General features: G+C 43.7%; 1 protein-coding gene across 1 annotated transcript; it reads right to left on the bottom strand.

Moving 5' to 3' along the window:
• Positions 1-17,496: 17,496 nt before the first annotated feature.
• LOC142451013 (keratin, type II cytoskeletal 6A) lies at positions 17,497-23,265 on the bottom strand. Its single transcript, XM_075552953.1, has 9 exons — positions 22,741-23,265; positions 21,659-21,873; positions 20,325-20,385; positions 20,117-20,212; positions 19,831-19,995; positions 19,229-19,354; positions 18,103-18,323; positions 17,841-17,875; positions 17,497-17,729 (listed from the first exon to the last, which is right to left on the bottom strand). The coding sequence occupies exons 1-9, from the start codon at positions 23,263-23,265 to the stop codon at positions 17,497-17,499; spliced, it is 1,677 nt and encodes a 558-aa protein (XP_075409068.1).
• Positions 23,266-25,378: the final 2,113 nt, after the last annotated feature.

Here is a 25,378-nt window from a genome sequence, read left to right as displayed (position 1 = left end):
GAAAATCTCATTCATCAGGAAAGTCAGAGAAAGAGCCTTGTGAGCAAAGAAGAGAAAGTATGGAAAGGATGGAGACAGGAGTGTGAGTACCGGTGAATGTCACAGGAGGGAAGAAAGAGAAACTGATTAGCCCTTTGAATCGACCGTGACATCGACCAGGAGGCCCTAGATCATAAGGAGGAAGACAGCAATGAGTACCTAACAGAGACCTCCCAGGAGTTTTAGGGCGAGAGACTATCAGGGCCCATAGCTATGAGGCTCATTGTTAACTAATTAAGGGTCCATGTGAAACGTTGTGTTAGGGGAGGCAGCCGGCCCAGAGTCCCCAAATGACACTTGACAGACAAAGGAGGGGAGCCCCCCGAAAGAAAACCTAACAAGTGGCTACTTAACCACGACCCTTGCGGGTACTTCAGGTGCATATTGACTCAGGTGGGATCATATAAACACCAATGCAGATCCACGTTCTGAAGACGGGACATCACCGTTAGGTCATACAAAGCCCCCGTGGAAGGAGGTGAGGCCCCCAGCAGACTACATAGCCGAGGCTGTGGAGTCTCCCAGGATGTCCACAGAGGACCCTGTCCAGATATGTACACACACTGCGCTCACCAATCACATGGAGTTTACGCTGTTTCCTCACACTGAGGCTTCCAAGACAGCATGCAGGTGACGTCACACCTCTATGAATCACTGTCAGGAGGTGTTCTCAAAAATGATTTCCTCCTCCAGACCTGGGGGCCCATTGTGCTTACTAGTTAGCCTTATAGAAGGTTGGGTGATGGTTCATCCCAGGTTTTGTGAGGAGAGAGGATCTAACTCGTAGCCCTGGGATTTCTTTAGCGGGTGCCTCCCTTAGGCAGCTCTGTGTCATTCGGACTCAGAAGAGGTGACCCACCTTTGCACGGGGGAATCTCACTGGGGCCTCCAGTGTTGTGGCAGAAGGAGATCTATTAATCCACACACGACTAGTCAGTAAGCTTGTGTTAGCCCTCGGTCACAGGGCGGCTAGGGCCTAATTCTCCCAAGAGTGCTCCCTGAGTGCTCAAAGTGGAAGGGAAAAACAAGACATAAGGGACACTTGGTGACTCAATGTACGGATAAAAGGGGAACTCGAAGCAGGGATTTGGCGCATTATCAGCAGTTTAAAAAATAAATGGTGATGGCTCAGGAGTTCCAAAACACCAGTGACATGACGAGAGGAATTCCAGGATTTGCAAGTGAGCCAGACGTGGGTCAGTGCAAAATGGCTAGACTCAGGCTAATTAATGCACTATCAATACAATGAACACATTGGGGTTAATTGTGGTGAGTTACTACATGTAGGATGTTAATTTCCGGTGTCAACTTGGCTAGGCCATAGTTCCCAATTGTTTGGCTAAACACTAGCTTGTATGTCACTGTGAAGACCTTTTGTAGATGTGACATTTGCAATTAGTTGGCTCTTAAAATAAAAAGGTAGTGTTCTCATTAGTTGCCATGGAGGCAGATCTGAACCATGGTAACTTGATGGATAACGGATCAAAATGTTGCTTGGTTCTGCCACATCTTCAGGATTGCTGATATGTTTCAGTTCATTGTTTTGATTATTGTACCATTCCATCTCATTGGAATTACCTTTGATTATATAAGAGGGCCCCATCCAATCACTTTTAAGAGCCCATAAACAAAACAGATTTCTGAGAGGTGAACAAATTTTACCTCAAGATTGTGCCATAGATACAATTTTCAGCTTGTCTCTTGTCTATGGACTTAGAACTTGCCAGCCCCTCACAAGCATAGGAATCAGTTCCTTAAACCATATACCCAGATGTGTGTGTCCGTATCCCTTTTGCTTTCTATAGGTATCCATATTTATAGTCCATTGATCCTGTCTCTTTAAAGAACCTTGACTATTGCAGTATGCATGCAGGGGGAACTTGTCTGCTCTCTCACCAACTGCCATTGAGCTGAATCTGACTCAAAGTGACACTTAGGACAGAATAGAGCTTGTCCTTTGAGTTTCTGAGGCTGTAACTCTTTAGAGGAAGAGACTGCTTCATCTTTCCTGCAGCACCTGGTGGTTTCAAACTGTTGGCCTTGTGTTTAGCACTATAGCACCAGGTCCTTCTCTTAGGGTTCATTTATTCTATCAGATGTTTTTCTTCCTTCATTCCACTAAAGTAGTATATAAATCAGCATGTTTTCATCCTCAGATTACTGCCTATTTACATCATTTAACTTTCTAATCCCCAAATCCAAGAAAATGTTCGATATTCTGGTAATAGAGGCTTAATTAGGTTATTGTTTCACACAATCATGTCATAGCTTCTGCTGTGTCTTCTCTATTGTATCATACTATAGTGGGATTATCACACACTGCTAATCATGCTAAGATTGGCCAAGGGGATCTGCCTTTTCAGCTATGTATACTGTAACATTTTTTTCCTAAAATATTATCTTTTGATAATAATTCTTCAGATTCATTATTGGTTCTATTTCTCTGGACAGTCTTGACTGATGCATTGTTATAAAATAGATAATTTTCCTTGCTAGTTATTTCCCCCATTATTTCTTATTGACAGTAATATGTGTGTCAAGTGAGCTGAGATTTCAGAAGCCAGTCACCACTTATCTGCTGTTGTGGCAGTTCAGTGAGGAAATGAAATGGCGTGCTGATATAGGAGAGTGCCCATGTTGCTGGGGGAATGGTTAGGAGTGAACCCAACAGGATATTGATAGAACAGGATCCAGAAATGCCCACCCAAGAACATTTCCTTTGTGATCTGAAAGCCAAAGAAGCACATGTTGACGGACCCACCTCACCCTGGGTCTGCTTTTCCTTTTGGCCACTCATGTCAATCAAACCAGGCCCGGCTACATGTGAGAGAGGACATGGACTGTCCCTTCTGAGTCACTCAGACCAGGCTACCAGTAGGTCTCCCAAAGAGGCCTCAATCTGCTTAGAGTGTGAGGAGGAGGGAATTCTGATCTTTGATTTGCTTTCACACTTCATTAGCTATTAGAGATATGCAAATCAAAACCATAAGGAAATACCATCTCACCCCAGGAGTAATAACAAAGTTTTAAAAACTAGGACACAACACATGCTGGTGAGAGTGTAGAGACTGGAATCCTCATTCATCGCAGGTGGGACGGTATGGTCCAGCCACTGGGCAAAGCAGGCTGGCACCTTCTCACACAGTAGGACCTGTAAATGCCACCTGAGTCAGCAATCCCTCCTTTTGGTACACATTCTAGAGAAATAAGAATTATGACATGAATGGATGCACATCCCTTTTCACTGAAGTATTACTCATGGGAGCCAAAGCAATGACCAAAATGTCCATCCATGGAAGAAAGAATCAGCAAGCTGTGCAGACCTAGAGGGGTTTACTATGTTACAGACCTAGAGTGTATACTATGTTACAGACATAGAGTGGTGTACTAAGTTACAGACCTAGAGTGTATACTATGTTACAGACCTAGAGTGGTGTACTATGTTACAGACCTAGAGTGGTATACTGTGTTACAGACCTAGAGTGGTATACTACGTTTCAGACTTAGTGTGTTTACCATGTTACAGACCTAGAGTGGTGTACTGTGTTACAGACCTAGAGTGGTATACTACGTTACAGATCTAGAGTTTATACTAAGTTACAGACCTAGAGTGAATACTATGTTACAGACCTAGAGTGCTGTACTATGTTACAGACCTAGAGTGGTATACTGCGTTACAGACTTAGTGTGTATACTATGTTACAGACCTAGAGTGGTGTACTGTTACAGACCTAGAGTGGTATACTATGTTACAGACCTAGAGTGGTATACTACGTTACAGACCTAGAGTTTATACTAAGTTACAGACCTAGAGTGAATACTATGTTACAGACCTGGAGTGTTTATTATGTTACAGACCTAGAGTGTATACGCTGTTACGGACCTAGAGTGTATACTATGTTAACAGATCTAGAGGATGTACTGTGTTACAGACCTAGAGTGTATACTAAGTTACAGATGTAGAGTGTATACTATGTTTCAGACCTAGCATGGCATAAAATATTACAGACATAGAGTGGTATACTATGTTACAGACCTATAGTGGTATGCTATGTTACAGACCTACAGTAGTATACTATGCAAAGTGAAAGAATTACGATGCATCTGTAAAGCACTTCATACCATGGATAAACCTGGAAGACAGTATGCTATGTGCAATTGGGCAATCACAAAAGGACTGATAGTGTATGAGACCACTACTGTAAAAAGTAAAGAAAAGGTTTTCACAGTAAAAGAAACATTCTTTGATAGTTTATAGGGTTGGAGGAGAGGAAGAGAGAGTAAGTAAGGTACAAATGAAGCCACATGTTAACTTCGGGGAAGGGAAAGGTGATATACATAAAATAGGGAAGTTGGCAAACATGAAGGTACTAGGAGGAGACTAAGAGTTAAGGCAAAAGAAGTAAGTATTGTTATGTACACAATCCTGTAATATTTACAAGTCGATGCATGTGTGTGCACAGAGTGAGTGCGTGCATTCGTATGTGTGTGTGTGTGTGTGTGTGTGTGTGTGTTGGTAGGGGGTGAGTGTGTTGGTGGGGGGTGAGTGAAAGCATGCTTACAAATACAGGTACGCATGACAGCATATTTGTATATAGGTATTTACCTTCACTGTAGTTAATGTGGTAGAACATATGGGAGCAGCGTTATGAACACTTCTTAGAACTGTATACCTTCAGGGAATTAGTCATAGGACCATAGTCCCCATATTGGGGACATTAACCCTATAATGACTGAATTTTTAATTTCAGGAAAAAATTTTTGTGTTTTTGTGCTTTCATGGTTATCAATGTATATATTAATATATACATTTTAATTAAATGTTACAAAAATGTCACGCTCAATGTTCTAGGGGTAAGGATAATTGGCATAATGCACTTGACAAAGACAATAGTCTACATCCTATTATTCAGGCATATGGACTGGGTTCCAAAAGGCTCATGAGGGGCCATTTAAGGGAAACATGGATAAGGAGACAGCAGTTGCTAAGACCTGTAACCACAAGAACAAGATGGTGGTCGCCTACCAGTACTATTTGTTTGAAGAGGATCACATTAGAAGGTCTTGGTGGTAGAGTGGTAGAACACTGTGGAACAAAACTCTAAAGCAGTGATCTCCACCTTCCTAATGACACGACCCTTTAATACAGTTCCTCATGTTGCGGTGACCCCCCCACCCCCACCCTAAAATTATTTTTGTTGCTACTTCAGCTCTGTAATTTTGCTACTATTATGAATTGGGCGACCCCTGTGAAAGGGTTGTTAGACTCCCAAAGGGGTCTCAGCCCACAGGTTGAGAGCCGCTGCTCTAAAGTATAAAAAATACCAGGTTTACTGGTCAGATAAAGATGGGTAGAACCCTAAGTCTATAGCCCTTAGTCACATGAGCTTTGGAAATGAACTCATCGCTATGATTCAATTTTCAGTCAGAAATTAGACAGATCAATAAGGGGAACAGCTACACTGGGACTACACACACCCTAGAGTAATCAACCATCTGAGATGAAAGGGGGATTGAAAATAGAAAACGCCGGGAGGACATGAGATTGGGCATGTTTCTTTATGGGGATTGTAATCAATGACATAAAACAAATGAGTATGAATTGTTGCATGGAAAACTGATCAGGTCTATAAATTTACCCAATTCACAAAAAGTTAAAAACAAAACCCAACTACAGCTACTGCAACAACAAAAACTCAGCAAATTACTCACCAGTGGTGTTCTAGGTTTCCCCCCACTTGTTTTATGAAAATAATAGAGAAAATACATGTAAAAAGAAAAAGTATTTGCACTTTATGGGTGAGTGTGGGATGCTTCTATTGACCTGCTCGAATGCTTCTGATTTCTCTCTGCTGTAAAGATTATTGTGATATACATCTCTGTGTGCTTACCTTCTGTGTTTGCACCATTTCGTTAGAATTTCAGGATTTTTCAATCATTTTGGGGGGTGCTCATACATCTCATCACAATCCATACATACATCCATTGTGTCAAGCACATTTGTAAATTTGTTGCCATCATCATTATCAAAACATTTACTTTCTACTTGAGCTCTTGGTATCAGCTCCTCATTTTTCCCCTCCCTCTCCGCTCCCTACTTCTTCACAAACCCTTGTTAATTTATAAATTATTATTATTTTGTCATATCTTACACTGTCAAACGTCTCCCTTCACCCACTTTCCTGTTGTCCCTCCCCCAGGGAGGGGATTATATGTAGATCCTTGTAATCAGTGTCCCTTTTTACCCCACCTTCCCTCCACCCTCCTGGTATCCCCACTCTCACCACTTGTCCTGAAGGGATCATTTGTACTGGATTCCCTGTGTTTCCAGTTCCTATCTGTACTAGTGTACATCCTCTGGTCTAGCCAGATTTTTAAGGTAGAATTGGGTTCATGATTGGGGTGGGGGTGGGGAGGAAGCATTTAGAACTAGAGGAAAATTGTATGTTTCATCGTTGCTACACTACACCCTAACTGGCTCATCTCCTCCCCGCAACCCTTCTGCAAGGGAATGTCCAGTTGCCTACAGATGGGCTTTGGGTCCCCAGTCTGCACCCCCCCTCATTCACAATGATATGATTTTTTGTTCTTTGATGCCTGATACCTGATCCCTTCAACACCTCGTGATCTCACAGGTTGGTGTGCTTCTTCCATGTGGGCTTTGTTGCTTTTGAGCTAGATGGCTGCTTGTTTACCTTCAAGCCTTTAAGACCCCAGACGCTATACCTTTTGATAGTTGGGCACCATCAGCTGTCTTCACCACATTTGCTTATGCACACATTCATCTTTCACGATCGTGTGGGAAGGTGAGCAGCATGTAATACTTGAGTGGAGGCCCAATGTCCATCTGCTACCTTAAGACTAAATGTATAAATATATGCACATAGATCTATTTCCTCCTGATTATATAAAAATATATTTATATATGTACATACCTGTATTTAGACCTCTATAAGTGCCCTTTGCCTCCTAGTTCTTTCCTCTATTTCCTTTTACTTTCCTCTTGTCCCACTATCATGCTCAGCCTTCATTTGAGTTTCAGTATTTCCTCTTGGTTACAATACCCTTGATCAAACCCTACCAGGCCTCTTACACCCACCTTGCCATCGATTTGGGATCACTTGTTGCCTTGTCCCTGGCTTTGTTAACACCACTTCTTTTCCCCCACCTCACTTCTCTTGTGTCACCTCAGGAACTGTTGGTCCCATTTTTTTTCTCTTCCAGATTGTTTATCCCACCTATCTTATCTAGATAGAACTGCAGAGATAATATGCACAAAAATAAAACAAAGCAACAAAACAATAACAACACTAAAACACCAATGACAAAAAAGAAAAGCTTGTAAAAAGTTCAAGGTCTGTTTCTTGACCTTTAGGAGTATTTTCCGGTTAAGTCTGATGAGGCACCACACCCTGGCCCCAAAGTCTTATATTTGGCACTCCCTGGGCATTTCCTTGCTCTGCTCATCTTGCTGTTCTGCTGCACACCCTTAGTGTTTTGCATCAGTGAGGTGGGGTCAGATAGGTGCAGTTCCCACCCTGTGTCTCCAGTGTTGTCTCCTGTAGGGCTATGGGTCAGTGAGGATTGTCCTGTCTTATAGTAGGGCCAGCTGTATGATCCTCTGTGTGCATTGGCTGTTCTGAGCAGAGATATCGTCCTCAAAGCTTAGTGGTCCAGGATGTACTCCACTCTCCCTTCCTCCCCCTACATTTACTCCGGTGTACTCTGATCAGACATCTCCCTCTCCATGAGCTATTGCTTCAGTTATGTCCTCTGAAGTAAATTCTTCTGGGGGAAGGGGCAGGTGTCCACGTAGTTGGGATTGGGGTTGGCCCCTCAGATCTCTCCACTGGTTCCCTACTCCATACCAGTATGCTGCAGTCACATTTGGAGCACCGGGTTGAAGTCTGGTCTGTTTCCCTGTGGAGATATAAACAATATCCTCCCCTTGGGTGAGTTAGTTCCCTGTTCCCCTGCTACCCCCCCCTTTTATTTTTCCTTTTTAACCCCTCCTTTTCAGTTGGCTACCATATGTATCCCTGGATTTGGTATTGCCCCCGCCATACTACCTGGACATCACCCCAGAAATGTTTGTATACAGTACTTTTTCCAAAACTATACCTCTTTTGCATTTTTTTAAACTTACCCTAGTGGACTCATGTTGTACTTGTCCTTTTGTGCCTGGCTTACTTCACTTAGCATAATTTCCCCCAGTTCTTCCCATGCGGCAATGTGCTTCATGCATTCATCACTGCATTTTAGCGATGCATAGTACTCCATTGTATGTATGTACCGCAGATTTTTAATCCGTTCGTCTGTTGATGGAAATTTGGGTTGTTTCCAACTCCTTGTAATTGTGAACTCTGCCGCAATGAACATTGTAGCACAGAAGTCTGGCCATGGTTTGTTTATTGCCTCTTCTGGGTATAATGCCCAGGAGGGGGATTGCTGGGTCTTATGGTAGCTCAATCTCCATCTGTTTTAGCTATCACCAAATCTATTTCCTTAGTGGCTGTACATATCTACAGGTCCACCAGCACTGGATGAGAGTTCCTATCTCACCACACCCTCTCCAACAATTGTTGATTTCTGATTCTTTGAATTGGGCTATGGTGTTAGGTGGTATCTCATTGTTTTAATTTGCATTTCTTTATGGCTAATGATCATGAACATTTTCTTATATGTTCATTGGCCATTTGGATTTCTGCCCTTATGAAACTTCTGTTCAGGTCCTTTGCCCACCTCCTCAGTGAGCAGTTAATTTTTTCCTTTTGGTAGCTAGCATAGTATTGTAGATTTTAGTAATAAGACTTTTGTCTGATGTGTCATTGCTAAAGGTGTTTTCCCAGTCCATGGGCTCTCTTATTAGTCTCTTGGTGAATTCTTTCAATGTCTGCAGGTGTTTCATCTTCAGTATATTCCACTTGTTGATTTATGACTCATCAGTATTTGTGTCCTTCCTTATTTCTCATAGCCTATGTATTCCTGGGCCACAGTTCTCAAGTTGGTCCCAATTCCCTCATTAATGGCCCTAATAATTTAGCGTTTTAACTCAAGATCTGTGGTCCACCTTGAGTTTAGTCTTGTGCATGGAGTGAGATAAGGGTCTTATTCATTTTTCTGCAGGTAGATATCCATTTTTTCCTCACCACCTGTTGAAGAGGACATCTGTTTTTCATTGGATATTTTTTGGGCCCTTATCAAAGATCAGTTTTGTGTAGGCTGATGATTTTATCTCTGGGTTTTCAGTTCTTTTCCCTTGGTCTGAGTATCAGTCATTGTACCAATACCATGCGGTTTTGACCACTGTGGCTGTATAGTATGTGCTAAAGTCAGTTAAAGCAAGCCCTCCCACTGTGTCCTTTTCTTGAGGAGTTCTCTGCTACGTTGGGGCTTCTTCCCTCTCCATATGAAGTTGGTAATCAGTTTTTCCATTTCTAGGAAAAATATGAGGGTAATTGTATCAGGATTGCATTAAACTTATATAGTGTCTTGGGCAGAACTGACATCTTTACTATATTGAGTCTTCTGATCCATGAGCATGGAATATTCTTCCATTTGTTGAGGTCGCTCTTGGTTTCTTGTAATAGTGTTCTGTAGTTTTCCTCATATAAATCTTCTGTTCTTTTAGTCAGGTATACCCCTAGATATTTCAATTTGTGCTTGGCTACTGTGAAGGATACCACCTTTTTAATCTCCTCTTCTGTGGTCTTATCTAATGTGTTTAGCAGTTCAATAGGATTCTGTTTGTTGATCTTGTGACTTGCCACTCTGCCATACTCCTTTATTGCTTCCAGTACTCCACTAGTGGAACTTTTTGGGATTTTCCATATATAAAATCATATCATCTGCAAATAACAATAGTTTCACTTCTTCTTTCCTCAGGCGAATACCTTTGATGTTTTTGGGTTTTGTTTTTTTTTGCTTTACGCAGTTAGCTAACACCTCCAGTACAATGTTAAATAAGAGTGGAAACAAGGGACATCCTTGTTTGGTCCCTTTTTCAGTGGGATAAAGTGTTCATCTTTTCTCCATTGACTACCACGTTGGCTGTTGGTGTTTCATATATAGCTTGTATTGTCTTGAGGAATTTTTCTTCCAGTCATATATTCTTGAGTGTCTTAAACAGGAATTGGTGTTGGATGTTGTTGAATGCTTTTTCCACATCTATCGATATTATCATGTGGTTCTTAGAATTTTTCATGTCAATGTGGCAAATGATACTAATGGTATTTCATATGTTGAATTATCCCCGGTATGAATCCCACTTGATAATGTTGAATTATTTGTTTTATATACTTTTGTATACTATTGGCCAATATTTTGTTAAGAATTTTTGCATCAATATTCATTAAGGATATTGGTCTGTAGTTCTCAATTCTTGTGGAATCCCTGCCTGGTTTCGGTGTAAGAGTTATACTAGGTTCATAGAAGGAGTTTAGGAGTTTGCCGTCTTTTTCTATGTTCTGGAAGAGTATGTGTAAGGTTGGTGTCAGTTCTTCCCTGAGTGCTTGGTAAAATTCTCTTGTGAAGACATCTGGTCCAGGGGATTTTTTTGTTGGTAATCCCTTCATAGCCTTGTGTATTTCTTCTATTGCTGGGTCTGTTGAGATCCTTGCTGTCCATCGGGAATAGTCTAGGGAAGAATTGCTTTTCCAAGAATTTGTCCATGTCTTCCAAGTTGTTGAATTCACTGGAGTACAGTCCTTTGTAGTACTGCATAATTATCCTTTTGATTTCATTAGGTTCTGTTGTAAGGTCCCCTCTTTCATCCCTCCTCTTTGCTACTGAAATTTGTTCCCTCCTTTTTTGGTTAGGTTTTCCAGTGGTCTCGCAATTCTGTTTATCCTTTCAAGAAACCAACTTTTAGCAGCATTAATTTTTTCCATTGTTTCTTCTTTTTCCACTCCTGAATCTCAGCCTTGATTTTTATTATTTTGTTTCTTTTGTTATTAGTAGGATTGTCCTGTAGACTGTGCTCTAGTTGCTGTAAATTTAGTGCCAGCATATAAATCACGAGTCTCTCTTCCTTTTTCATGTGTACATGTATTGCTATGAAAATTCTTCTGGTAACTGCCTTTGCTGTGGCCCATAAATTTCGGTATGTCATGTTCCCAATTCTCATTGGTTCATAGAAATTTCCAAATTTCATCTCTGATCTGGGCCAGTACACAATCATTTTTTCAATAGAGTTATTCATCCTCCTTTTGTTTGCTCTTGTTTTCTTCACCTTCCTTTTGTTGATTTCCAGCCTTATGGCACAGTGGTCAGAGAGAGAGGTCTGTATACTATCAATGTGCTTACATTTATGTAGATTCACCTTATGCCCCAGAATATGGTCTATCTTTGAATATGTACCATGTGGGCTTGAAAAGAATGTGATTATTTTTTGTATTTGGGTGAAAAGGTTTCTAAATATCAGGTCACATTATCTAAATGGAGTGTTTAGATCTCTAGCCTCCTTGTTGAGATTCTTTCCCTGTGATCTGTCTTTTACAGGGTGATATATTGAAGTCACCAACTATAATTGATGAGGCTGTGATTTCTTTTTTCATCTTTTGGAGCATTTAGTTGATATATTCAGTGGGTCTCTCGTTTGGGGAATATATGTTTAAAATGCTTGTGGTTCTTTGTCTGCCATTCCCTTCAGCATTATAGTGTCCCTGCTTTTCTCTTTATGGCTTGCACTTTGAGGTCAATTTTGTCCTGTGACCCCCCCCTTTTTTTAATTGCAGTTTGTTTGGTATGCCGTTCTCCAGTCCTCATTCTCAGCCCATTTTTGTCTGTAGCCTTGAGATGTGTCTCCTGTAGGCAGCAGATTGATGGGTTGTGTTTTCTAAACCAATCAGCAGTCTTTTAATGCCTCAGTTCAGTCCATTGATAATCAGTGTTATTATCTCCATTTTGAACTCTGTGATGTCATCTTATACCTTTTGTGTTGGGTATTTTCCCACTGCCCTTTCTTATCAGTGTGTTGTGTGTGTGTGTGTGTGTCTCGGGATGAGAGGTATTCATTCTTGACTTCATTCTACCCTTAAGCCAGTGCTATCTTGGGGGCTGTTTTCTCTTTGTTGCCCTCTGGGTGGGGTTGTTCTATGTAGCACTCTCTTATTTTTGCCTGCTAAGTGCTGTTCTTCTGCCCATACTGGGTGGGCAAGGATCTTTTGTAGGGCTGGTTTCTTCTAATGTATTCTTTGAGTTTTTTCTTGTCTGGGAAGACTTTCTCCTCCATCTATCTTGATAGACAGTTTTGCTGGGTCGAGTATTCTTGGGTTTGCGTTATTTTCCTTCAATTTTTGGAATATGTTACTCCACTCCTCTTCTTCATAGTTTCTGCTGATAGGTCTGAGCATATTCTTTATAGGAACCTGTATATGTGATTGCTTGTTTTTCCCTAGCTGCTCTCATGATTTTCTCCTTTTCCTCAAAGTTAGATAGCTTAACTATCATGTGCCTTGGTGACTTCTTTGGATTCAGTCAAGCTGGTGTTCTTCCAGCTTCCTGAATGGTTGCCTGGTTTTCATTCATTAAGCTGGGGAAGATTCCTCTAAGAATTTTCCCAGTATTGTTGCAGATGACTTCTTTGTTGTGTCTTCCTCTAGTGATCCAGTTATTCTGGTGTTGTTCCTCTTTATAGCATCAGACATAGCTGTTATGTTTTCTTTTGCTTCTCATCATCTTATTAGATTTTTATTCGTGTTTGTTAAAGTTTGCTTGACTGTCCTCTAGGTCTCTGGTGTGGTTCTCTGCTTCCTCCAATAGCTTGGTGAAGTCTGTGAGTCTGATACTGGTTTTTGTTATCTCCTCCCTAAGCTCTTGTATTTCCCTTTGGTGTATAGAGTTTATCTCCTCTATCATTTCATCCTTTTTCTTCATTGTTTCCCTCATATGCTATATAACTCCAAGCAGCATTCTGAAAATTTCTTTCTGTGGCAGATCAATGTGTGCTTCTTTTATGCATGCCATTAGGTTCAGGACATCTTCTGCCATTGCCTTTTGTTTTTCTCCTGGTTTTTTTTCATTGAGGTCATTGGGGCTGATTGCTGTTTGTGTTGCAGTGTTTCAGAGGATCCAGTTGCCATTTTCCAGAGCGTTCAAGAGCATTGGCTGTCTCTGGGAGACTCGTAAGAATGCTTCTTCAAACTGCCTGCAGCTAATTTTACTGTTGAATTGGCCTACCACTATGTCCTGTGGCTTCAGTATTCTGCTGTTTGGAGGGCAAGTTGGATGTTCCTCTCAGGAGATGCTGGTTGGGTTGTTGTGGACCCATGAGGATGGTGCTGCATTGGGTGATCTCAAAAGAAGCCATGATGGTGTGGCCCACAGGAGCTTGGGGCGCCGCAAAGGGTGTTTGGGGGTGCCCGCTGCAAGGACAGTGCCACAGACGGCTGGTTGGTTGCCCGCTTTTTTGTAGAGCACCGCCAGTGGTGGGCAGACTTGCCTTGGTCAGGTAAATCGCAGCAAGACATTGGGCAGAGGTTCCCGAAGCAGTGTGGAATGTTGACGAGTGTTGGCCAAGCTGCCTTAGACTTTGTGGGGCACTATGGGATACAGGAGGAAGTTCCCTCAGTCACATGGGACCACCAAGGACGGACAGGAGCTCCTCCAGTCACTCAGGCAGGAGTTTTCCAAAGAAGGTATGTGGGATTTCCCCAGCCGTCGAATTTCCCCAGGAACAAGTAACAATATAGCTGAGATCCCTGATCCCTCACCGTGGGACTGGAGGATTTAATCCCTGCCCCACCCAAGGCTGTCGCTGTGTTGAGATAAAGCCCCTGCGACAGCTCCAAATGATCCCAGCTCTGGCCAAGACAGTGGTCAAACCCTAGCTGGCCTCCGCTGTGATAAGCCAAAAGCCCCCAACCCCTCAAAGCCTTGTGGATCGGTGCCTACTCTATGATTTTCCTCTTGTAACCCAGCAGTGTGGAATGTCCCTCTTAGTAACTTTCCTGTACTGTTTTCTGCGGAGTCCCTCTGGTATGTGTTACTCAGTCACCATCTTCCTGGAGACCCCTAGATTTTCATTTTAGAAATACTATTCTGTTTCAGTGCTCCAGAGATATGCTGTCAGGTTAAGTTCCTTGGTCAGATAGGCAATCCTAAGCACAGATAAAACAATCTATGCTCTTATAAAATGTGCTTTTGCTTTGATTGACCAGTGTGATAGTTGAGAACATGTGGGCCAAGCTCACCCTGTCAATGAGGTCTCAGCTTGATTGGAGGGCTATTAAGAGATAATTGGTTCTCTGGAGGCTGTCATCCCTCTCTCTCTGCTTTCACCTTACTGTTGACAAGCCATGTGGAGTGATTCAGATCTGCGAGAGCCTCAAGATGCTTTCACTGCCACTGGATCCACAAGTCATTGCACCCATTCACCCCTGTGAACTTCCTGCCTTCTACATCATTGTGTGTGGATATGTGAGCCTGAGGAGGGATTCATGGACTAGTATCAGACTTGTGGACTAGTGTTGGACTTATATTAATTTGTTCTGGACTTCATTTGGCTATTTGCTTCATGTATAATTACTCTGATATAAAGCTCTCGCTTACACATATGTGAGTTTCACTGGATTTGTTTGTCTCGTCAGTCTGGTCTAACACATTATCTTACATTGGGAGTGGGACACTATAGAAACAAATCTGCTTTATTGAAGTTTTACTTATTTGACTAACTGGTCAGATATGGTCATGAAGTTTACTGGGTGGTTTTCTGGAAAAGAAGGTTTTGATTCCCAGAAATTGCCCTTGGTCAATCCTCTCTGAAATGGTGAAGATGACTGTGACTAATGTGTATTTTGAGCTCAGGGGCAAGGTGGTCCCTTGAATGTCTCTGAGATCCTATTGTGCAGTCAAAATGTCTTACAGAAGGCTCTGCCCTGGTTTGATGTGTCAGAGCCCTAAGGCTTTGTTGCATATGAATGGGATACGGGTTGAATATGACTTTTAAAAATTGAGTTTAGGATCTGGCTGTACAAGGGGTATACTGTTTTCTTTTGCCTATTGTTATTGGTATAGTGAATGATAGAAATGGGAAGTATAAAAATAGAATTTGTAAACTCACTGCTTCAGTCATTAGAGACTTTAAATGGGTATGGGACATGCAAAAGATAAGCCCCACCCAGTGCCTTGAGTCCTCAGGACATTTGCATTTGAAGAGACTTTCCTAGAACCCTGTTGTCAGACTGAAAAGAAAGAAAGGAGCTATTTGGCCTTTTTGAATTTTGAACTAGTTGTTTTTTGCCTAAAGCTGGAAAAATTCGGAGCGATGCAGAAACTGTCCTATCTCAGACTGAACTTAAAGAGAGTCTGTGGGCATCCTGAAATGATCACTAGGTAATCACCTGGATCCACTTGTTGAGTGGAAGTGGGAGAAATGCAGTAATAGAGAGAAGGGGTGAGTCTTGCCACTGACACCCATGGACCTTGTTCACAGAATTAGTGAAAATAAGAATAGGTTGGCTGGTCTGCAGTTTGAAAAGTTGGGTGTAGCAAGACCTAATCCAAGGGGGCTAGGGTTGTTGAGAATTTGTGACAGGTCCCATGGCTGAAAGGCAAGTTGGCCAATGGGTACCCGGTGAAGCTATGGGAGGTGGCCCACATTGCGTTGACCAGAATCCAACAAGATGAAAAGATGATATTGAGCCTGAATTAGTTTATATTGCTGCTGACTTTATGGAAGGCTGTTCCAGTTTGATTTGCTTGTGGATGAAGACTCATAAGGTTCCATCTGGAATAAAGATTCTTCACATCAAAGAACATGCTTGTCTCCTAAGGTCACTGGGTGTTTATAAGTGGGCAGTATAGAAATTGGACAATAAAACTGAAGAGGATAAAGGCATGATGTAGCTGTCTTATAAAATTTTGTAGGTGGGGGAATATGTTGATAGGATTATAGGATTATTATGTAAGTGTTTGCCTAACTGCATATGATAAGCATAGGATAAGTTGGGTTTGTTCATTTATAAAACATTTATGTTTAAATGAGACTGGCACATTTGGAGTTGTATGCATTTTATTATAATCCTGTTAGGCACAAATATGACTTTAAAATTGTCCTTGTTCTAAAAAATAATACGGCTAAAGAATTGTACGCAATTACCACTTTGGCAAGGCGCGGACAGTGATAGTTAGGCTTCTTGTGCCAATATGGCTCCTGCAGGGACTTTTGTGCATTGTTTAGCCTGTCAATCTGGTCCCAGCTTGACTGGAATGCGACCAAAATTAATTGCTTTCTGCAGGCTGGCATCCCTCTCTGTTATTTTACATACCGGCGGAGAAATCACATGGAGTCAGCTTGGGACCCAATAGAGCTCTGGAGATGCATCCACCACCACAGGTTCCACAAGATATTGCAACCTCTGGTCTGTGACCTTTCTGAAACCTTCATCATTGCTTGTGACTTCCTGGGTCTAAGGAGGGATTTGTAGACTAGTATTGGATTGATTTACATGGACTTGATCTAAACTTAGCAGGGATGTTTATTTTTATAGTTACTCATTGATATAAAGCTCTCTCTTACATATGCATGAGTACCACTGGATTTATTTTTTAGTCAGCTAGGACTGAAATGGTCAGAAATATGGTTCTTTAACTGGGAATTAGGGGTAAGCTATGGGACATGGAATGAATGCAGTGACCTCAGGGACCGACCAGAGGGACAAGGTGATGGAACGTAGTATGGACAGGAAAAGGCGAGGAGAGAATACTTTGATGGGGCTTGTAGTCAATGAAGTAAAACAACATGTATGAAACCAGTTCCTACCCTTTCCACTTGCCAATCAAACAAGACGGCATCCGTCATCAGCTAGAACCTGAGTGTTGCAATGCCAAATTACTGTTGGAATCTTCTGTAAGAAGAGAGAAAGGCCCGTGGGGATTGCAGGTATCTCTCAAAATTGAAACAGATTTTGTGAGGCCAAAACCAACCAACAAACTTCGGAACCATTGGTGTTAGGGAAATGATTCTTCAACAATAAAGTAGTTCATATTTCTGTTTTATTTTGCAATGACAGGGAGAAGAGCAGAGAAAGCGTCACCGAGATACAGATTTTGATATCAGAGCCCTTGTCACCTGGGCTTCCATGGTTGCTGCAAGGGAGGATCACCACAGTCCTCAGAGGGGGACATGGACCAAGGGAATCTAAGGGAAAGAGCCTGGTTCTGGAATCGAATCCACACTGAGGGTGGAGAATGGAACCCCCTTGAAATGCAGATGCAGGGTGTGGGAGGCACCAGACTGATAACAAAGTGAAATATCATGTGTGATCACATGATGGCATTGTGACGGTGAGAGAGCAAGCTAGGAGGGGTAGAGGGCAGAGAGAGGAAACAAGGACTCTAGACAGCATCAGCTCTCATAAGAAGACCGCAGGAGGGGCACACCTCCAATGAGGCTGCTGGGCAGCTGAAGAGGCGTCTGGGGCCTGGTGGCCCTGGGAAGGGAGCTGGTCTTGGACTTCAGTGCTTGAAGCCCTTTCTGCTGGAGGTTGAGGTGGTGGTGTATTTGATGGTGGAACTGCTGCCCCCAGAGGAACTGAGGCCACCGGCAATGCCTCTGCCGCTGCCTGCACTGAAGCCACCTCCAAAGCCGTGTCCACTGCCATAGGAGTAGCCACTGCCTCCGCCCAGGCCTAAGCCACCACCGATGCCGGCGCTGCCGTAGCCACTGGACACGTTGGACTGCGTCACAGCTGTGAGGGCAGGAGAACAGACAGACCATGAGATGTGTTGAGACGCCTTCTACCTGTCTGAATGCAGGCAGCAGAGCTAAGGGGAGGGAGGAAGGCACACAAGGTACTTACAGATGCTGACTTGGCCAACGCCTTCTCCATTCAGCCTAGGAGGAGAGAAAACACAGAAGATGAGACCTCAGGGGACTCTGAGCTGAATGCATCCAGGGGCTTCCCTCTGAGGGCTGTCCCTTGGGAAACGGCCTTTGCGTTGTTTTCCAAGAGTAGTCACGATCGTCCTGACCAGAGTGGCCCAGAGGTGTGCTCCAGGATTAGATATCTTGTGGATATATGTATATACATGGATATTTAGGCACTCGTGTGAGTTACCCACCTGCACTCCTCGCCCTCCAGCAGCTTCCTGTAGGTGGCGATCTCCACGTCTAGGGACAGCTTGACATTCATCAGCTCCTGGTAGTCGTGCAGCAGCCGGGCAAGGTCTTGCTTGGCCTTCTGCAGGGCATCCTCCAGCTCTGAGAGCTTGTTCCTGGCATCCTTCAGGGCCATCTCCCCACGCTGCTCAGCGTCAGCGATGGCGCTCTGCAGGTTGGCACACTAGGTGGGGAACAAGACATAGAAAACATTTAAAACCGGGCTTCTCCAGGGGAGGCTCTTCTCGAGTCCCCTTTCCCATTGAGGGAGAAGCTTATAGTCCAGAATTGATAGTGGGCACCCTGACTTCTTACTATGTTCTCTTAGGCTTTCTCATATCTGGTGGCACATGACACGAATTCATTACTCCTTGTGTTAATGACAATGAATGGAGGATGTGGGCAGGGACTGGTGGATGTCAGGGACAGTGAATATACAAGACCCTGGGAGTATGGGACGAAGTATTTGACTTGGTATTAATTTTGTACGTGCTGTGTACCTATATAAATTAGACTGTGACCGAGGATCTAATGTGGATGCCACACGAACGTGCACGAAATTACACACATTCTTTAAGTTGAAATGTTAGGTTTTCACATCAGACTATTAACATCTGACCTTTCTGTCCCCTCTGTCCCTTACACAATTGGACAACGTTGCTCTCCGTCCCACCCCCACCCCCACCCCCCGCCTTTGCTCCACTCATTTTCACATGGACCTTGAATAGATACATTCAGTTTGTCTCCATCTTTTGCCATTTTTGACTATCAAATGTGCCCCCTGGCAATTTCCCTGTCAGCCAGTCTTTGAGGGTAACATTTTTTAGAACATCACTAGCCTACACTTCCACACATCTACACATGGGAACAGTACTGATGGCGGGCTTGCCTTAAGCTCTTGGGTTTATACCATCACCCCAGCCCAGAGGAGACTTCCTGGGGGCATCGATTGCATCTCTTCTATCCCTGTACTCTTCCTTCAGGACCCAGAAGACATCCCAGCTAATGGCTGATGACTGCCTGCTGAGCTCACAAGAAAAACTGCTTTCATCCAGCATCGCTTTTCTCCCGCAACGTGTGCTTACATACCTGCTTCTTGACATGGTCGATCTCGGATCTCAGCCTCTGGATCATGCGGTTGAGCTCAGAAATCTCCTGCTTGGTGTTGCGCAGGTCGTCCCCATGTCTGCCGGCGCTGACCTGCAGCTCCTCGTACTGTGGGCCAGAGGGGGAAAGAGAGTCTGTGCGTGTTCACCTGCTAAGGGGACGCCAGCTCTCCTCAGGCCTTTGAAACACTGGAATTCAATGGGTTCTCATTGGGGTGGGGGTGGGGCGGGGTGTAGGAGAGGCTGCTGCAGCAAAGCTGTTAGATCCTGTACAGTGGAATCACAGACCACGCTTCTGACCGGGTCCCTGTCTGTTCTCTTCTGCGCCCTTACAGAACACCACAGTGAAGATAAGAGCAGATATCTATGTAAGCACAGCTCCTGCACACGTGTTCCTCTTTCGGCTGCTTTCTCTCATTAAAGAGGTTTGGGCATACATTCTGTAAATGGCCAATAGTTCAAGAAGAATCGCAGTTGTCCTGAAGTACGTTTTCCAGTAAAGATCATAGTCTTGTTGGTTCTCCGAACTGAACGATCGGGAAAATGGGGGATGGGATTCCTCACAGTTGGCACAACATTGCTCACCTTGGTCTGGTACCAGGCCTCAGCCTCAGCGCGGCTCCTCTGGGCAATCTCTTCGTACTGAGCTTTGACCTCAGCAATGATGCTGTCCAGGTCCAGGGAGCGGTTGTTGTCCATGGACAGGACCACGGATGTGTCTGAGATGTGGGTTTGCATCTGAGACAGTTCCTGTACACATAGATAGTATCATCATCTCTCACAGAAACAGTCACATGGAATCATGAGCACTGAATTTCCATTAATTGTTGAACCCCCTTAAACTAAGCCAAACAGGGAAGGAGATCCTTACTGCATCATAGAAGGCTCTGAGGAAGTTGATCTCATCTGTTAGACCATTGACCTTGGCTTCCAGTTCAACCTTGTTCATGTAGGCAGCATCCACGTCCTGTGGGAAGACCCATAACCTGGATCAGCTGAGGCCGCATACCCAGCCAGGTCACCTTTTAGAGCCCCTCCTCTCCTGCTCTTAAAAGCTTGCTTGATCTGAAAGCACTCACCTTCTTCAGGGTCACAAATTCATTCTCGGCTGTGGTACGCTTGTTGATTTCATCTTCATATCTAAGAGGGAAAGATGCATCATAGACCTGAGCCATGGGTAAGAGGATTCTGCAAAGGCAGCCTGAGAGCCAAAGATTCACATAAGATGGAATCATTCCCAGTTGACCTTTCTCATATGGAAAGCCTCACACGTTGTTGATAATTCATGAGTTTCTCTTTTTTTTCACCTTTCTTCGTCTACCCATAGTTCCTTTTTTGCTTTGCAGATTGTTCATAGACTTTAATTAGGTACCGTATATACTCGTGTATAAGCCGAGCTTTTCAGCACAAAAAATGTGCTGAAAAACTGGCGTTCAGCTTATACACAGGTCATTGGTACCCCACCGAGGTGTAACATCTCACTGGAGCCCCCGAGGTAACTGGACAAGCGCCCATTATTTCATGTGTGATTCCCATTTCTTTGATGTTCATTCAAAGCCCTGCTAACACTTTTAGGCCTTTGAATGTTTCTTTACTCACATCTAACCAATCAGAGCCATCCTATGACGTGTATCTTTGAATAAACCTTTTAAAGACCGTGTGCGAAGAATGTGGCATGAATGGATGTCATCTGGTCAAGTCCAACTAACAAAAGGAGGAAATCTCATGAAGCCTGACAGAGTTAATAGCAAAGTGGGTTCTAGATGCATGGGAAGACATTCCAGAAGACATGGTGCGAAGTTCCTGCCAAAAATGTAGTATTAGTAATGCTATGGATGGCAGTGAAGACAGCGCTTTGTATGAAAATGACAGCAGTGATGGTGATGGCCGCGTTCTCAGTGAGGACAGCGTCTTTGATGACCTCAAACCAGCTGAAGCTCTGCACTGGGATATGGATGATGATGATGAATCCAGTTTTGAAGGCTTTTAACTGTTTACATTTTAGTTTGGTTGCTGATTGAGCTTAGAGAATAGTACTTTTATTGTTTTTGGTGAACCTATTTTCCACTTCCTGTGCTATTTAGTAATGTTAAATGACCTTTTGTCCTCTTAATTATTTTTTATTTAACATAAATATTTAAATACATTACCCCACTGATGTCTCAATTTTTAGTCATTTTATTTTCATTTATTTTTATGATTGAAATTCAAGAATAGTTTCTGCATTTTCCACCCTAGGCTTAAACTCGAGTCCAGGTAATCCTGAGGTACCCCTGCTTATACTCAGTTCGGCTTATATTTGAGGATATATGGTACTTCTATTCCATTGACTTCACAGTAAGGAATTGTAAGACCAATATTATGTGTGATAATAGTTAGTTCATGAAGACCTTGCCAACTATCTTTCACTCACTTGTTCTTGAAGTCCTCCACCAGGTCCTGCATGCCTCTGAGCTCAGAGTCCAGGCGGCCCCTCTCCCCCAGGATACTGTCCAGCTGTCTCCTCAGGGTGTTGATGTACTGCTCAAACAAGGGCTCTAGGTTCTGCCTCACAGTCTTGGTGCCCTGCTCCTGCAGCAGGGTCCACTTGGTCTCCAGGACCTTGTTCTGCTGCTCCAGGAACCGCACCTGGAGGGGAAACAAGGTGGGCATTTGCAGGCAAAGGAAGAGAAGAAAGTGTCTCTGTTCTCACAGCTGCAAGCAGGCCTGGGAGGTCTGCATTGTCCCTGCCTGGGGGCAGCAGCACAGAGGCTCAGGCTGAGTCTAGATCTCCAAGTCTTTATCTTCACCCCCCATCCACAGATCCCCCGAGAAACTGTCCCCTGGCCCCGTGAGCTTTGCCCACCTTGCGTGTATGGAGCGTATCAGTGACCTGCAACATTCTCCTCTTGACAAGCACACCTAGGAATCTGATTCAAAATGAGCATGTACCTGCTTTATTGTACCAAACAGGTTCTTTATGTAGGAGCTCCATTATAAGGGATGCTAAGTGTTATCTAATTATTCAAAAGGACTCTAACTTCCCTTTAGTGCAAGAATCTCCTGTGAAACATCCTTGCTGCATGGCCATCTCTGTGTCACGAGTAATGACTTCTCTCTGGATGCACAAATAGTTCTGCATTGGGGCCGAATAGTCTTGGTTTCCCCGCTACTCAGAGCCTCAAAGCAGCTTTGTGGCTGGCTGATCTTTGGAATCTCTTAGAAACTTCAGAAGTGAAAAACTGAATCCATCCCAACCGTCACCCCCTTATGCTTCAGGGCTCGCAAACGTTGAGGAACCTTCCTGGACAGGATGGGAGTCCTTTCAAAAACTCGTCAGTTCCACATGGTTTGCCTCCCATCTACCTGCTACCTATAGGGAGCCAGGTGGCCCTCTGTGGTAAGCTCATCTGAGTGCCCTTCTACTCCTCTGAGTGTCCCTGGCAGCAAGCTCACATTGTTTCTCTAGTCGTGGGACTCTAAAAAGTCCATAAGGGGAAGGTGCTCCTTTCTCACCTTGTCGATGAAGGAAGCAAACTTGTTGTTGAGGGTCTTGATCTGCTCGCGCTCCTCAGTCTTCACGCGCTGGATGGTGGGGTCGATTTGCAGATTGAGAGGTGTGAGCAGGCTCTGGTTGATGCTCACCTCTTGGATGCCTCCAGGAGGGCAGACAGGGAAGCCAGAGCCCCCATAGCCCCCACCCAGTCCAGCTCCACCACCAAGCCCAAAGCCACCACCAGCTCCACCACCAAAACCAAATCCACTCCCAGCTGCTCCTCCGAAGCCAAAGCCTCCTCCCATTCTGCCACCGTATCCACTCCTCATGGTACAGCTGCTCCCTCCAATGGCGATCCTCTGGGAGCCCCCCAGGCCATAGAGGCTCCTGCTGCCAAAACCAGCCCCTCCACAGGCCCCACCGAGACCACCACTGCCCCTGGAGCGGGACACAGCGATGCTGCTGAAGCCTGAGCGGCAGGTCCCAGGGACTCTGGCAGAGCTGGTGCTGAAGCCACGGCGGCTCATGGTGGATTTGCTGGACATGTTCTGTAAAGAGGAGGAGGTGAGCAGGTGCGAGAAGCTGCAGTGTGGAGCTGAGTGTAGGTGAGCGCAGAGAAGGTCCTCCTCGTAGGACTTTATATATGCTAAGAGTGGGCTGGGCTCTGTCCTGGAAGGTGAGCTTGCAGGTTGGGAAGGGCTGAGTTTTACAAACCGTGAGATCGCACCCAGATCATTAAAAATGTTATGAAATGTGATGATTGCTTTTTTAGTTTCCTTTAGTCAGGGAAAATTTCTCCTGCCTTCCAGCTTTGACTTAATCCCAGTACAATAAGGCTATTCTCAATTCACTGTAGTCAGGATTTAGTCACCATCTCCTACAGTGACTCAACATGTGTGTGTAAATCAGAATGCACTGAGTGATCTCTTCTCCCCAACGTGGTCGCTCTCACCACCTTAGAAGTGGGACATCAGATGAATATGAGTTCATATTCCTTGAAAGAACACTTTGGTTTATAACTACAAATGCCACATTTCAGTTTTTTATTTAAAGACTTTAGTTTGAAAGAAAATAGATCCAAGGGGTGTCCTATCCCTGCAATTGTCACAGTCTTGGGATCCACAGGGACCGAAGTACCATGTTCTGTATGGTGTCTCAGTCAGAATCAGCTGGATGGCACTCAGATTCCTGTAACACACACCCAACCCCTTTGTGTCCTCGTAGTTTTTGAGTAAGCTGATAAGTAAATGTAGTACTGAGTAAGTTTTTCTTATGTGTTCATGCTTTTCCCACATGTAAATGTAGTTGAACATTTGTTAAAATATCAGATGTATTTATTTGCATATTTAAAAATTGAGTAACAGACATCTATGTAACAAAATTTATGCATAACACTCTTCCTAGCCTCCCAGCTGTCCGAGGCACATGAGTGATCTCTACTATAAACCAAGTAAATACGTAAAATCACTGTAAGGCTGTACATATGTATTTGTCTACGTGTGTGTATATTTATATCCTCTATAGGCTTTCTACAGTGCGGACACTCTTTCTGTGTATACAGCCCTTATAGATGCCTCTTTTTCTTAAGGTCTCCAATTATGTTTACGTTAGATCTCCTTTGTCTTTCATCTGTTTCTTTTCTCTTGAATCTCTGAAGCTCCCGTCCTATCGCTCCCCTTTCCCCTTCTTCGCATGTCTGGCCATTGTTGTACACCTTGTGTGTCTGTTCACCTCTCTGTTGCTTTCAGTTAGATCTTTATTCCTGAGATGGCTTTATTTTAGTTCTGACCTGTGCAAACTAATGTTTCATCTTTTTTATTGTTTTAGTCTATGATTTATCTGTTTTCTTTTTTATAGGAGTAGTAATTTCACAGAATTATTTGTTCACATTTCATAATGACTTTTTCTGGAGAATTTTTTTAATGTCTCCCCCCCCCCAATTCCTTTTGTTTTTTGAATGGGTAGTGTTTTGGGGGGACCTGAGAGTGTACCTTTCTGAATAGTTAGTACTCATCTTTCAATAGTAAGCTCCTCCTGGTCCAGCCATTTGCAGAAGTTATTGCAAAGGGACAAAGCTCATTGCTGTTGAGTAGAATTTCAACACGTGGCAACACTATCGGAGAGCGTAGACCTGTCCTAGAGGGTTTCCAGGTCTGTACATCTTTATAGAAGCAGACTGCCACTTTTTTTTGTAGTCAAGTGTAAGTCAAATACTTAACCACCTCAGCGCAAGGGCTCCTGGGGGGTGAAAATTTGAGCCATTTTCCAGGGTTGTGTGAATAATTCTTTTAATCTTGTATCCTCACCAGCCCGCAAGATCACTGTAAAATGGCTTGCCATTCCATCTCTTTGATTTCTTTCTTGGCCAACAGATTGCTTTGCAAATAAAGTGTATCTCTGATTCATTACTCAATTATGTCTCCATAATTTTTTGAGACTTCATGACAAATGTGTCTTGCCTCCAGTCCTCACACCCAGTTCCCATTGTTTCCAACAAGGGATTCTTGGTTCCAGACCTGAGAGAAAACCATTGACAGTGACTTTGGATGAGTCAAATGAGTCAACAGCACCTGGTATGTAGTAAAACTCTCAATGTCAGGCTTTGTTTGCTTTTGTGTGTGTGTGTGTGTGCGCGCGCGCGTGCGCTTACAGTGTTGT

This window comes from Tenrec ecaudatus, chromosome 6 (genome assembly GCF_050624435.1).
Source record: "Tenrec ecaudatus isolate mTenEca1 chromosome 6, mTenEca1.hap1, whole genome shotgun sequence".
Lineage (NCBI taxonomy): Eukaryota > Metazoa > Chordata > Mammalia > Afrosoricida > Tenrecidae > Tenrec > Tenrec ecaudatus.
The sequence above is the reverse complement of the archived record's forward strand: the minus strand, read 5'-3'. Positions and strand labels throughout refer to the sequence as shown.

Coding starts and splice junctions, on each gene's coding strand:
- LOC142451013 (XM_075552953.1), bottom strand. CDS start 23,265: ATGTCCAGCAAATCCACCATGAGCCGCCGTGGCTTCAGCACCAGCTCT. Junction 21,874..22,740: donor TTGCTTCCTTCATCGACAAG/GTGAGAAAGGAG, acceptor TTTCCCCTCCAG/GTGCGGTTCCTGGAGCAGCA. Junction 19,996..20,116: donor TCAGAGCCTTCTATGATGCA/GTAAGGATCTCC, acceptor CTATGTGTACAG/GAACTGTCTCAGATGCAAAC.